This window comes from Rhincodon typus, chromosome 4, assembly GCF_021869965.1.
Source record: "Rhincodon typus isolate 14 chromosome 4, sRhiTyp1.1, whole genome shotgun sequence".
Lineage (NCBI taxonomy): Eukaryota > Metazoa > Chordata > Chondrichthyes > Orectolobiformes > Rhincodontidae > Rhincodon > Rhincodon typus.
The window spans coordinates 86,007,034-86,021,506 of NC_063335.1; the positions used below are offsets into that span (position 1 = coordinate 86,007,034).

At 40.6% G+C, this 14,473-nt stretch overlaps 1 protein-coding gene across 1 annotated transcript in view; it reads left to right on the forward strand.

Moving 5' to 3' along the window:
• Positions 1-14,473, forward strand: part of si:dkey-22o22.2 (neural-cadherin) — a 235,539-nt gene that overhangs the window by 136,817 nt on the left and 84,249 nt on the right. Inside the window, exons 7-12 of the mRNA XM_048596155.1 lie at positions 1,771-1,913; positions 3,599-3,771; positions 5,336-5,504; positions 6,609-6,779; positions 7,781-7,953; positions 12,787-12,954. Coding sequence (XP_048452112.1) covers positions 1,771-1,913; positions 3,599-3,771; positions 5,336-5,504; positions 6,609-6,779; positions 7,781-7,953; positions 12,787-12,954 — 997 coding nt within the window. The remainder of the gene's footprint in view (positions 1-1,770; positions 1,914-3,598; positions 3,772-5,335; positions 5,505-6,608; positions 6,780-7,780; positions 7,954-12,786; positions 12,955-14,473) is intronic.

Genomic DNA, 14,473 nt, shown 5'->3' on the forward strand with positions numbered 1-14,473 from the left:
TGGTACAAAATATATCTGACGGATACTCTTAATGTTAATTTATTTTGTTCAAACAAAACAGCAGTGTTAGAACTGTTTTTGCCACCCTTGGTGACATACTATTTTGCTTACTTATAAAATAAAGTATTTGGACTTTATAGATATTCAAAGCTTCAAACAACCTGCAGTCTGAACTGGAGTCAATTTAGGCGAAAAAAAACCCTGACTTGGCGCTACAGGGCACTGAAAGAGTTGACCTTTTCCAGTTAAATTTACTCTGAAACAACCTTCAGTTCCAAACCATTCATTTCTATAAAAATATTCAGGTGGGGCACAGGCTTCTGATATTATACATCTTTAAAGTGCTCTGAATCTCTCTGGGATGAAGCATCAATAACAAAATTTATGGCATTTCCTGAAAATTTGTTCAATATTTAAAAACAGTACTTGCAGAGGATTGCTTTATATAGAAAGTGGCCTTGATGCTTCTTTTTCTCCTTTAAATAATTCAAGCAGTTTTTATTTCTTTTCGTAGCTGATAATATCAGAAACAGATGTTTCTTAAAAAATGACCTTTGTTAATATAATCAAGTGCAGGTCATACATTATAGTCTTTGAAAGAAAAGTGCTCTGTTTGTTAACTCAATGGTTTCCCTATTTCTTTATATTCTTATTGCAGAATGTGAACTGAATTTCATTTGCTGAAAACATATTTGCTCATGCAGTAAACAACTTGAATCTATACTTCAAAATAAACCACAGTTTATTTGGTTTAAGTGTTTGAGGAGATGTTTGCTGGTGAAATTTCTGTACTTCTTCAGTGAACTGTTGCTCTAGCTTTCCTCTTTGAGTTGGAAGATTGTAGGTTTAAGTCCCTCCCTGGAAACCTGTGTACAAAATCTAAACAGACATTTCAGTATAGTACTGGAGGAGTGCAGCATTGCTTGAAGGGCTGCCTTTCAGATGAGAATATTAAATGAATGCTCTGTTTATCCTCTCAAGTGAATAGAAAAGATCCTGTGGTATTGTTTTATAGAAAAGCAGGCAAATTCTCTGATGTCCCAGCCAATATTTATCTTGAGCCAACATTACTAAAAAGATGGTTTATCATCACAGTGTTGTTTGTGAGAACTTCCTAGATCCAAATTAGCCATTACATTTCCAACACGTTTCATTTATAGGGGGATAGGATGGTGTAGCGGTAATGTCACTGCACTGGAATCCAGACTAATATTCTTGGGACATAGGTTCAAATCCTAACTTAGAAACAAAGAACTCTTGGGGTGGCTCAGTGGTTAGCGCTGCTGCCTCACAGTGCCAGGGATCCAGGTTCCATTCCACCCTCAGGGAAGTCTGTGTGGAGTTTGCACATTCTCCCTGTGTCTATGTGGGTTTCTTCTGGGTGCTCTGGTCTCCTCCCACAGTCCAAAGAAGTGTAGGTTAGGTGGATTTACCATGCTAAATTGCCCATTCTATCCAGGGATGTGCGGGCTAGGTGGATTAGTCATGAGAATTACTGGGATAGGGTAAGGGGGTGGGCCTGGGTGGGTGCTCTTTGGAGGGTCAGTGTGGACTCACTGGCCTGTTTCCATACTGTACACATTCTAAGACATTCCAGCAGTGGCTACATTTCCAAGGTAAAGTGGTTTGGAAAGTCCTGAAGGCATTAAAGCTATTTTTCTTTCCTTCACTCACTGAGTCTTTGGATTGTTGGGCCTGTCATTTTTCTGCAGTTAATTTGTTTCAAATGTTGTTCAGCATGAACAAACTTCTATTATTATTTACATACAGATATAAGACATTTCTTTCTGAGGATGCTGGACCTAACAGCCTAGTTGCTACAGTTCATGCGAAGGATCCTGATGGTGACAGTGTTATCTATACAATCACAGGTGGAAACGTAGACAACAATTTTGAGCTTGACAATCAGAAAGGTAAAACTATGCAAATATATTTGGCCACGCTTTCTCGTAAAAGATACCAACATCTTATAGATGCCTCACAGAGACCTTACAAAGAAAGTACAGCAGCGAACCACAAAAGGAAAGTGGTCAAAGAAGTAGCCTCACCATTCCCTTATTGCCTTGTGGTTCAGTGGCCTTTCCAAATACAGATAGCTTCCAAGCTCTCCAGCTAGCATGGAGAGACTCCCGAATGCCTGAACAAGATTCCACCCAATCTCAGGACTGATGACGTCGGAAAACTATACAGCAGTATATACTGACATCTTTTACTTGGTCTGCTCCTGGTGATTCATAAACCCTTCAAAATGGTAAGGTTAGGGTCAGGATGGCCTGGGGAGGTGATGGCCTAGTGGTATTATCACTGAAACGGTTAATCCAGAGACCCAAGTAATGTTCTGGGGACACAGGTCGGAATCCCACCGTGGCAGATGGTGGAATTTGAATTCAATAAATATCTGGAATTAAGAGTCTAATGATGACCATGAAGGAAACTCCCATCTTTACCTGGCCTGGCCAACATGTGATTCCAGACCCAAAGCAACATGGTTGATTCTTAACTTCCCTCTGGGTTGGGCAGTAAATGCTGGCCTGTCCAGTGATGCCTTAATTCCTGTGAATTAATAAAAAAAAATCAATTTTAAAATGAGACTACAGATTTCCAACTTTACCATAGTTTTAAATTTGATACTAAACAGCTAAGTTTTCTGGAAGCTGAAGGGATGTTGTGGATATGCTGGATGCAACAGGTAAGCACTTTCCCACCACAGTTTATGACCCACGGAAAGTGGTTCTCCCAAGAATGACGACTAAGCTAACCTGATTTCCCCCACCAACCAGAGTTACCCCTGTCCCATGATTGGAATCTCCTCCATCTCTGGATTTGATTCACACTCAAAGTCCAAGCCACAGTGTTCCATGCCTCTCTATTCTCTCTTGGCACCCATTCTTCCATAATCCACCAATGTTCTCCCATCCCTCCTTCCACTGCACTCCCAGCTTCAGCCTTCAATCTCCCTCCACAACCCTTCTGATCTCCACTCCAAACCTTCTGATCATCCCACTAGGCCCTTCCAAACTACTATCCCAAAGGACTATGCCGTCACAAGCCATACCCTTTCACTGAGCCAGTTTTCCCCATTTCTCTGTACCAAACATCCCCTCCACCCACTGGGGTGTTTCTGATTCCCCCTCCCTTCCTCCCTCCGCTACACTGACTCAACAAACTCTGTTTCCTCACCTTCAGACCTTTATGATCTTACTACTTGCCCAAAATCTTTTAATTACTCCTGACACTGGTCTCTGATACACCTCCACCAGCCTCCAGTATTTCCCAAAATAGATCTCTGAATTCTATCGAAATAAGGATCTGCTGCTATATGTTCAGCAGGAGCTGAAGGAGACCTGCTCTTCAGGTCTTCTCAAATGGAATACTGGCATTTCAACCCTGTACCATCCCTGTAAATTAAATATTGTCCATGTGGATCAGGACCATATCACACATGACTTTACCTCACAAATCTTCAGGGAAATATTTTGTAAGAAGTTTCATAAAATGAATGCTGAGATCCCAAAACATGGTGAAAATATACTATGTGGAAGAAGCCAAGCTTGTTCGCAGTTAAGGTTAATTGCAATGTTATTTTGTTCAATGGCAGGTATTATCAAACTTCGTAGAAGCCCACTGCCAAAGCTGCAAGGACCTCAGTACGTTCTGAATATCACAGCAACAGATGACAATACCTCAGGAGGGTCCACATCCCTCAGCAGCATTGCTCAAGTCATTGTGGGGATCAATGATGTGAATAACAATAAACCTGTGTTTTCAGAGGTATGTACTCCCTCCAGAGTGTAAGCATATAGTGGAGAAACAATTTAAAGGAACTGGTACTGGAATTGGGAAAGTAGAGGTGCAGAAAAAAAATTATATGTGGCTTCTCAACAATAAATACAAATGCCATGTGGTCTCTCAGGATTAATTCTAGGCCAAGTATTGTGCAGAATGGGACAGGTATTGACTGGGCCTAATATTGCTGTATATAAGGTATAAAAGAGAGTCTAAATAAATTCTTTACAACAGGACATGGAAATCAGAGTGAGGTCACCGTGCTCTAGTTAGCACACAGAGTCACAGATGCTTATACAGTAGCTTTTAGAGGCCTGTTTTACTGCCTGTTCTCTTGTCCTGTAAAATGTTACTCATCACAATTCAAAAATGGATAAGAATGTTTCTGGGAAAAGAATAATCTGCTGTACAAACGTGATTATTTATACTTATTCGGGGAGTGGTATACAGAACCAATTCTAGCCTCCAGTACCTGACAAGAATGGATCATGTGGGGGTAACCACCTTGTCTATGCCAAATTAGCACCCTGCACCATTTTAATAGGCATGATCCAGACAGCAAGTGTGCTAAGACCAGCAGGCAAGGACCTCTTTGACATGCAAAAGTCATGGTCTAATAAGATCAAAGAATGTTTTTATTTAAATTTAAAATAAATCTTACATTTAAAACTTCAAAGGTAAGTTTTCAAATGACTTTGCCTGAGCGGAAAAATCAGTTAGGGAAAAACAAGATGGCAACCGAGGTGGACAGGCAGATCATAAATTAGATTCACAAAATCACCTGATGGCTAGACTCTGTGATAACAACAGCAGTGTTCAGTATTAAGTACACAAATGAGTAATTTTATTCAAAAAATGTGATACTAAACAAGTCACAAAGGGACAACAATAGAAATGACTGGAGAAACGCAGCTGGTCTGGCAACATTTGTGGAAGGAAAGCAAAGTTAACATTTTGGGACCAGTGATCCTTCTTCAGTTCAGAGTTTTTCTAGCAATTTCTATTTTTGTTTCTGATTTCCAGCAGCTGCAGTTCTTTGTTTTTTTCAAGTTACCAAGGGAGCTATGGAAATGAGTACACAAGCAAGAGTTTTAATAAGACATCAATATGCCTTACTGAGGGTGCTCATCTGTTATTTACCTGAGTTTCAAAGTATATTCCGACCCATTACGGCCTAATTCGACTGAGATATCTGTTATACTCACTACAATTTGTCATTATTTGTCACTTTGACAGATTTAGAGGAAGATGAATCAACTCGCTTGAAAAGTAACTGAAACATTTTTTTAAATAAATCAAACTTTTTTTAATGAAGGATGGTTCAATGGAATTAGTAAAGTACCACTTAATTTAAAGGAAATCAAATTAAGCAAACTGGTTCCTTAAATTGACCCAATTATTTTACTCATAGCACAGAACTTTAATTGCTTAATCTGTCATTTCATTTTTACTCACTCACATAAGAGCTATGAGGTTTTGTATTATAGCTTCGCAGACTTTAGGAAAAAAAATGAATAGAAGGTCAACTATGTTTCTGATTTTATTTCAGTGCCTAAAATACAGTGAAGATGCCTGTGTCTTGGAAAACCAGCCTCCTGGAACGTTTGTACTACAGGTCAGGGCCCATGATGCTGATCTTGGTGTAAATGGACAGGTGAAGTACGGACTCATGATTCGAGATGGAGTTACTCCGGGTTTTCATATAAATCCGGACACTGGTGAGTATGCTGCTCAGTAACTTTTGTAATTAAAGCGCAAAGGTTTCACCTATTGCCAATGCCACTTCTTGTGCAGATATGTGGTAACGACTAGGAACAAAGATGGTGATACCTCAAATGATCACAGGGCAGTGGGTGCTGTTTGGGAGGGAGGGAAGCCCATACAGAGAGGGATGGGAAGTGAATCTTTGGGAATTATTTTGCTGTGAGGCTCCAGGGGCCTGTCAGAGCCAAATATCAGAACATGCATCCAATCCCCTACTGAACGAAGGAGGAGGAAAATATCCCCAGCCAGACTCTGAGACCAAAGACTGCCAATACCTTTAATTTTCATTCTGAGAATTTTATTCATTTGCTGAGGTGGTGTTAAAGTCTTATCCTCATAATAGCACACAGATCATGTCCACAGAAATGAACTTTCTCCCCCAACTGCCTTACATGTGAGGCCCTCATTGACTCTTTGACTATTGTCACATGCAACACAGAAGACCTACCTCTGTCAATCTATGAATGTGCAGGCACTAGCCAAATTTGACAGCTGCACGCTCTGAAGCAAAAGAGGTAAACTGATTTAAAAAATAAATCAAAGTATCTATCCAAATGAGAATTTATTGAAATCATGATTAATGCGACAGGAATTTGTAGACAAATTATTGCTCTGAGAAAAGTGCATTTGTGTGGGGAAACTTATCCTGCCTTGAGCAGAACTCATTCCCACTTTTATGCCCATTTCTATACTTAGTCTCAAAAAAATATATTCTGCTCTTGTTCCATGGAAAGAGTCAACTTGGAGGAGTTAAAGCACTTTGATCTTTGGAGGGAAACTTCTGTTTGAAAATACACAAGCTAAGGTTTTCACCAATTACTGTTGAACAGTCATACTCTGTCATCATTGTATGTGCTTATGCTGTTTGTTTTCAATCAGGAGTACTGTTCATCTGAATACCTCCTTTCTGACAAGGATATAACATGTTTGAGAAATGTCATTCAGAAGACTTTAAGTTCAAATAATAAGGACTCACAGGTTACAGATTTAATTTGAAAGAGCAGAAGAAATCATAAAATGCTTTCTTGCTTGTTCATTTTTAAAATGTTCCTTTTTAGGATCTATTACCACAACGCAGAGCTTCGATAGAGAGAATCAACGAGAATATACTGTGTCAGTGACAGCGACGGACCAGGCTCATGAGCCACTGATTGGCATTTGTCAGATGATCATACTCATAGCTGATGAAAATGATAATGACCCAAAATTTGAGAACAGTCGTTACCAATGTAAGCATCAACTGCTGGAAATTACTCACAAATAAATAGCTCCACTTTGTTTCTGATTTCTTTCATGTTAGGGTAATGCTGGGCTCCTGTGCAATAAGCGTTGTGCTACTATAATTTCAAATACCTTGGGCCATGTTTTTCTGGCGAGTGAATAACTTCTAATTCTTTTCTCCTGTGACTCACACTGGCAAAGATAATTCAGGATCTGCAATAGAACTGCCTCTTCATCCTGTCCTTTCCATTTAGGAAAAACAGTCAGGTGCAGTCAATAATTTTAAACAACAGAAGACAGGAATGTAATTTCCAAATGTGCTGTCATTTCTTAATAGGCTATGCTTGTTTCCTCCCCTCCTCCATGAAGATGCTGACTCATGCTGGTCTCTGGGTCAACCTGTATTTTCTTTTCCTGCATCTTCCCCAAGAGATTTCCTGTGTGCCTATAGATGGTGAAAATTTCCTCCCTGCGTCAGTGTTACTGAGCTAAATTTTTGCATCTGAACTGCTGCTCCAGTCAAGATCAGCTTGGGATTAAATTGGGAACTTCCCTGCTTGGTATAGTTTTATACCATTTTAGAAAATGCACCAAGTGAATTCAAGCTTTTCTTTTTCCCTATTGGTTTAGTATCATGTTGCAGCACTTTACTGTTCATCTTGTCTGATTGTCCAAGAGTCAGGACAATAGCCTCTAACTAAATTTTTTCTACCTTTTGTGTTGGAATTACCTTGTCTCCACTTGGTGCCATGGCAGCTTTGCAAAATTCAGTAGTTACATATGAGGGAATCTTGTCAGTAGTCTATATTTTGGAAATTTCTCACGTATCTCAGTAGAGCCAAAACATGTGATCTTAACATTGCACTTCAGTCGGGAGTCTGTGTTGAAATGAATGCATCCTAATGATATGATTCTGAGTGAGAAGAAGAGGAGTGATCAAGTTTAAGTGAAATTTTAAAAGGCCAGTGAACAAACGAGTTGGATGAAGCAGTTTCTCTTCTTCACGCAGACTACTTGCGTGAAGACACACCAGTTGGCACTAGCTTCCTGCGTGCAGCAGCTCATGACGATGACCATGGAATCAATGCAGTCGTCACTTACTCGATATCCCGGCAACAGCCAGAGTACTTCCAGATCAGTCCCAGCACGGGGTGGATTTATGTCAACCATCCCATTTCTCAGGTAAGACCTGTACTGTTTATCGTAAAATCAGACAGAGCAGTTTCAAAATTTTGCCAGTTCTACCAGTCGCAAACACATAACTAAATAACACTGACCCCACTCTAAACTTAATACATATAATTTTGCAAGGTCTTTAGCTTACTGTGTTTACTCCTTGCATTTACTCCTTAGAAGGATTCGATAAATTCTAAATATTTTGTCCTCAAAAACAGGCCATGCTACACTCATTTTATATGTACAGACTAGGCGTTCATAATATTTAAAGGTCTTCCTGAGATACTATGGATATGTGGCTAAAATGAGGAGGCCTAATGTATACGTGTAGTTCCCTTGTAGATTTCAATAGTATCTGTTAGATTCTTCAAGCATCAGTCATTAATGGAAATGCTGAGTGCTGCTACTACAAATGTTAATGGAAACATTTGTATAAAGTTATGGCAAAAATCTGTAGCTTGGGTTGTGGGTGAGGTTGTTGACTTGCTTGCCGAGCTGGCTTGTTCTCATTTCAGACGCTTTGTCACCATGCTAGCTGACATCATCAGTGAGGCTTCCGATGAAGTGATGTTATTCTACTCCGCTTGGAATTTATACTGTCTGGCCCGTTATGGTGAGTACTGTCATTTCCGGTTTTGATCTGTATGGGTTTGTATATGGGGTCCAATTCTATATGTTTGTTGATTACATTACGGGTGGAGAACCATATCTATAGGAACTCCTGTGCGTGTCTGTGTTTGGCTAGTGCTACTATGGTTACCTTGTCCCAGTTAAACTGATTGCGTTCATTGTCTGAGTGTACCAATGTTAAGGAGAGTTCATCGTGCCATTTTGCTGTGAGCTGATGTTCATGTATTCTGATAGCTAGTTTCCTTCCTGTCTTCCAATGTAACGTTTGTGGCAGTCGTTGCATGGTACTTTGTAAACCATGTTCGTTCTGCATGTTGTGGGAATGGAGTCTTTAGTCCTTGTGAGTGTTTGTCGTAGAGTGGCTGTGGGCTTCTGAGCCACCATGATTCCTAGTGCTCTTAAGAGTGTTGTTGTCAGTTCTGATATGCTCTTGATGTAGGGCAGTGTGGCCAGTGTGTTAGGGTGTACTGTGTCATCCTGTTGTTATCTGTTTAGTAGGCATCTGTGAATGATGCTGCGGGGATATCCGTTTATAACGAGGATTTTGTATAGGTGCTCTTCCTCTTTCCAGAGTTCCAGAGTGTTGCAGGGTGTCCTGGCCCATTTAAATACTATCTTTGTTTGTGGACGTTGAGGTGGTTGCTGTGGAAGTTGAGGATTTGGTCAGTGTGGGTTGCTTTTCTGTATACTGAGGTTTGGAATTCCCCGTTGGCCATATGCTCAACTTTAACGTCCAGAAACGGAAGTTGATTGTTATTTTCTTCTTCCCTTGTGAATTTAATCCCTGCAAATATGCTGTTGATGAGGTGGTGGGTCTGTTCTAATTTGTTGCGTTTAATAATGACAAATGTGTCATCTACGTACCGGATTACACAGTTTAGATTGAAAGCGGGGGAGGGTGGTATGTTCTAGTCTTTGCATGATTGCTTCTGCATGAGTCCTGAGATGGGTGACCTCATTGATGTACAATTGATCTGTCCACATAGTCCACAAACAAAGCTGCATCAGGACACTATTTAAATGGGCCAGGACACACTGCAACACTCTGGAAGTACGCAGGAAAGAGAAAGAGCACCTATACAAAATCCTCACTATAAACAGATATCCCCGCAGCTTCATCCACAGATGCCTGCTAAACAGACAACAACAGGAGGACACAGTATTTCCTAACACACTGGCCACACTGCCCTACATCAAGAACATATCGGAACTAACAACTAGACTCCTACAACCACTAGGAATCATGGTGGCCCACAAGCCCACAGCCGCTATAAGACAAACACTCACAAGGATTAAAGACTCCATTCCCACAACATGCAGAACCAACGTAGTTTACAAAATACCATGCAACGACTGCCAAAAACATTACATTGGACAGGCAGGAAGGAAACTAGGTATCAGAATACATGAACATCAGCTAGCAGCAAAATGGCACGACGAACTCTCCTTAACATCGGTACAATCAGGCAATGAAGGCCATCAGTTTAACTGGGACAAGGTTAGTAGCCCAAGCCAAACAGAGACACTCACAGGCATTCCTAGAGACATGGTTCTCCAGCCATAATACAATCAACAAACATATAGAATTGGACTCCATATACAAACCCATACAGATCAAAACCGGAAATGACACTACTCACCATAACGGACCAGACAGCATAAATTCCAAGCAGAGTAGAATAATATCGTTTCATCAGAGGCTCCACTGATGATGTCACCTAGCATGGTGACGAAATGTCTGAACGAGAACAAGCCAGCTCGGCGAGCAAGTCAACAACCTCAGGGAATATTTGTACTTCAGAGCCAGGGCTGCTGAAACCCCACCAGCAATATATTCCCCCCAACTATCCAGTTACCTCCAGGACTCTCTCCAGATGCTCAATATTAGTTTGCCCTGGGCCTATCAGTTCTGCACAATGAGGTTTTCTGCCAAACTGAGATGGGAGACTTTGAACCCACTCCTTGAAAAGATCAAGGGGGCTGCAATAATCCCTGAAATTTCCTGTGTCTTGCAAAAGATGGAATTCCTTGATGGAAACAATAATTTGGGAACAGGAACAAAGCTGATGCTTAGGTAGCCGAGTGCCTATGATAATTCTGTAATGCTTAAGAGACAAGAGTACAAATCCCACCACAGCTGGAAAATTTAATTAAATGTAGAATTAAAAAATCAGTAATAGTCCCAGTCAAACTGCAGTAAAACTCATTTGGTTCAAAAATCGCTTTTAGGGAGGAAATCTGCAATGTTCACGTGGTCTGGCTGACTGGTTTCAGAGCCATTGTCTTGTTGACTCTAAGATGTCCTTTGATCTTGCTCAGTAATTTGTAATCAAGGGGCACACCACAATATTCTCAAGGATAAGACCCGATTGCGGCGTAGTGGTAGTGTCCCTACCCCTGGACCAGGAGGCCCGGATTCAAGTCCCTCCTGCTCCAGGGGTGTGTAATAACATCTCTCAATAGGTTGACTGGAAAAAATATGTTTTTTCAAGGGTATCTAGGGATGAGCCTTGCCAGCAGTGCTGCTATCTGAACGTTTAGATGGCCAGATAGTCATTGGAGCAGCACAGTTCATGGTTAGACTTCGTAAATTCCCAGACACAGCAGACTCTGTGGGAAATTGAAGATTCCAATGGGTAATTCCCCTGGGTCTGGAACCCTCTGACATAATCCTTTGAAGGTGGAGAACTCCAAATCACTTTCGTTTATTAGTTGCCCAAGAAAAGTTAGATGATGAAAAACCTAGTCTAATTCCTGGGTTACTATAAAGTTAACCCTCCAACCCACAACACAACCTCCCCCTGCTCCCCACACCCCCAAGTACACCCTCCTGATCTCTTGCACACTAACTCCTCCCCCAACTACCCCTAGCCCACAGCTGACCCAAACACACCTAACTACATTAAATACTCCATCACTTACCTGACATTCTACTCTTCTGACATCCCACTTACTTGGCATCATACCCACCCAGCATACTAACCCTTTAACCAAATGCCACCCTAACCCCACTCATATTACATCCATTCCCTTGCACAGCAGCTGTGAAAATGTCTGGCTGTGTTACTGGACATTGAATCTCAGAACACGACACACGCAATGCTGCAAAAGTGGGCATGGTTTGACTTCCACCAATATCATGTGTTAAAGAGGAACTGCGTTGCTTTCACATGCCCTCCACATTTCTGAAGGAGTTGGGATCAGACTTTCCAGCTAAAATTCGGAGCTCAATACTAACAGAAAAACATAGGAGTGAGGTGGCAATCTGATTGTGATTGCCACTTCTTGGAATATCCAGGGTCCTGTATATGAATAAAAATCGCCAGGATCCACCAGAGCACTGATGCCGGTTATGACCAGCTGCTGAGACAGTCTGACCTCCACAAGGATATATGAGTGCTCCACAGACGGAGTCACATCTAGGTGGCATAGATGCCAAATAATTTTTAAGAAATATGTAGGAACATGGACCCAGATTGACCTCTACACTCAGGGAACCAATAGGGCAATTGTTAAAGATGGGGATGGGGCAAAGGTCTGAGCAAAAAGTTCTGCAGGCCCAATTCCCAGTCCACAAGTGGAACCATGTCAGAGGTTTTGCCTACAACTGTGAGGTGGATACCAGAGATGTAGCCAAAAAGGTTTATGCTTCTGCCTGATCAATGCTAAGAAGGTACCTTTTCCTGACCATGCAAACTGCACAACCTGAGTAATGCCACAGACTTCTGTACAAATTGTATATCTGCAGTATAGTACAATATGATTAGTCCATGCTTAGGCTTGGTCTTGCATTTTAACTGATTATTGCAATTTTTATTGTCAATTACAATGTTTTCACAGTGAAGAATAAAGTAGGCTGCTTTCAAAACAAACTTGTTTCATACGTTATTCAATTTATTTTCGTTGCAGTTTCAATTTACAGGGCTTTGGTTCTTCATTTTATACTTCACATTTTGAATTTTTGTTGCTAATGTTGTTCCCATTGATTACACAGCAATAGCTAAATAAAATGTAAATGTAATGGAATTGTGTCTCTGCCAAGGATTTTACAGCAACCCTGTCAGCCACTAGATGCCTTCAGGCTTGCCTATAATATATAGCATTTATTGGCATGTTTGAAGGCCTGATTGTATTTCCCATGCTAAACTTAAAAGAAATCTTTCATTTGTTCAAATCATTGTCAGTTCTTGACATGTCTTTGTGTTCTAGGTCGCTCATATCAGTCGTCAAATAATAGCAACTGACGGAGGCAATCGAAGTAGCAGCGTAGAACTAACAGTTACTATCACTAATATACATAACCAGCCACCCCAGTGGGAGCACGAAGAGTATCAAATAACAATCCCAGAGAACACTACTCGTGACTTGAGGATTGTGGTACGTGATGCATGTTAAATGATATGACTTGGTGAAATTTACAAGAGTTGGTTTATGAGGTTTCAAGCAAAATGATTAGTAAAGAAGATTCAGTATTGAAATGCAATACATTTTGAATGTTAAGTGCAAGCTATATTCAAGTCCAATCATGTTCATTAACTCTCCAACTTCTGCCCTGGCTGAGATCAACACAGACTGAAATCCAAACCACCTCCAATCCCCTGTTGCCCTATATGTCTCACTCAGCTATTGATTTCTGTGATATGGAAACAAAATTATCAATACAATTTTCATCTAATCCTAGCTAAATTATCTACATTAAACAACAGACAAAACATTTTTAGTTGGATGATCAAAAAAAATCTTTCAGTTAAATATTGGGATGACCAAAAATATTCTCATTGATCCCCATAAGAAACTCCATTCTTTAATAGATAACAAGGTGTAGAGCTGGATGAACACAGCATGCCAAGCAGCATCAGAGGATGCTCCTCTCTCCATTCTTTAATAATTGACTCTGAAACCTTCCCAAGCAAATTGCTGAGACTGGAACCAGACTGTACGCAGCCTTGCTATTCTATTTAACTCTGAGTTCAGCTTTCTACGCCATATCCTTTCCATTACCAAATACCCCCATGTAATTCTGTAATCTCCCACAGCTCTACTAGCATCCAAGATGCAATGCAAGCTTTCTTCACTCCTCCATTGTCTTCCCTACATTGAGCTGCCTTTCCAAGCACCTAGGAATGGTTTACTATATTAGGAGTGCTATATAAATGTAAATTATTGTTGCCGGCATAGAATTCCATGTGCACAATTTGCTTTAAGCTCACTTCATTCCTTCAATCCTGTCCTTTTGCACATCCTTCCTTGACTTCAGTTGTGTTGCCTAAAGAGAACTTGTTCATGTGCCAGCATCATCATAGATAATCTCTCCATCCTTTAGATAACTAATGTAGACACGTGTCTTTCCCTCCTCCTTTTCCAAGTCTTCCCAGTCCATAAATAAAACACTCTCCCAGACCGGATTTTCCTTCCTCTGGTAATTCTATTCTGTCTTTGATCAAACTGTGTTATGAAAGAATGACATGGGATGACAGCCTTTTCAAAAAAACGCATCAAATCCATGCTAGATTGCATTAACACATCCTGTAATGGTGAGCTGACAAATAACATCAAGAGAGATAACATTCCACTCAGCTGGAGAACCCAGGAGCAGAGAATGTAACAATAACTAAGCAGACAGCTACGTGAGTATCTGATTTGTGACATTATGAGTAGGAGATTGTTCTATTATATGTAAAGAATCAAAGAATTGTTGCAATGCAGAAGCAGGCTCTTTGGCCTTTGGAATCAGGTGAGAATGGGTCGAATGAATCTCCCCTATTCCACTCCTCGTTGAGTTGTTTACGAGGTTTTTGTGAGAACAATAAGCTTGCCAATTCAGTGAGAGTTAAACTGTTTCCTCACCGTAATCATTAAAAGCTAATCAGACAGGTTTTCTTGAGTTAACAAGGTG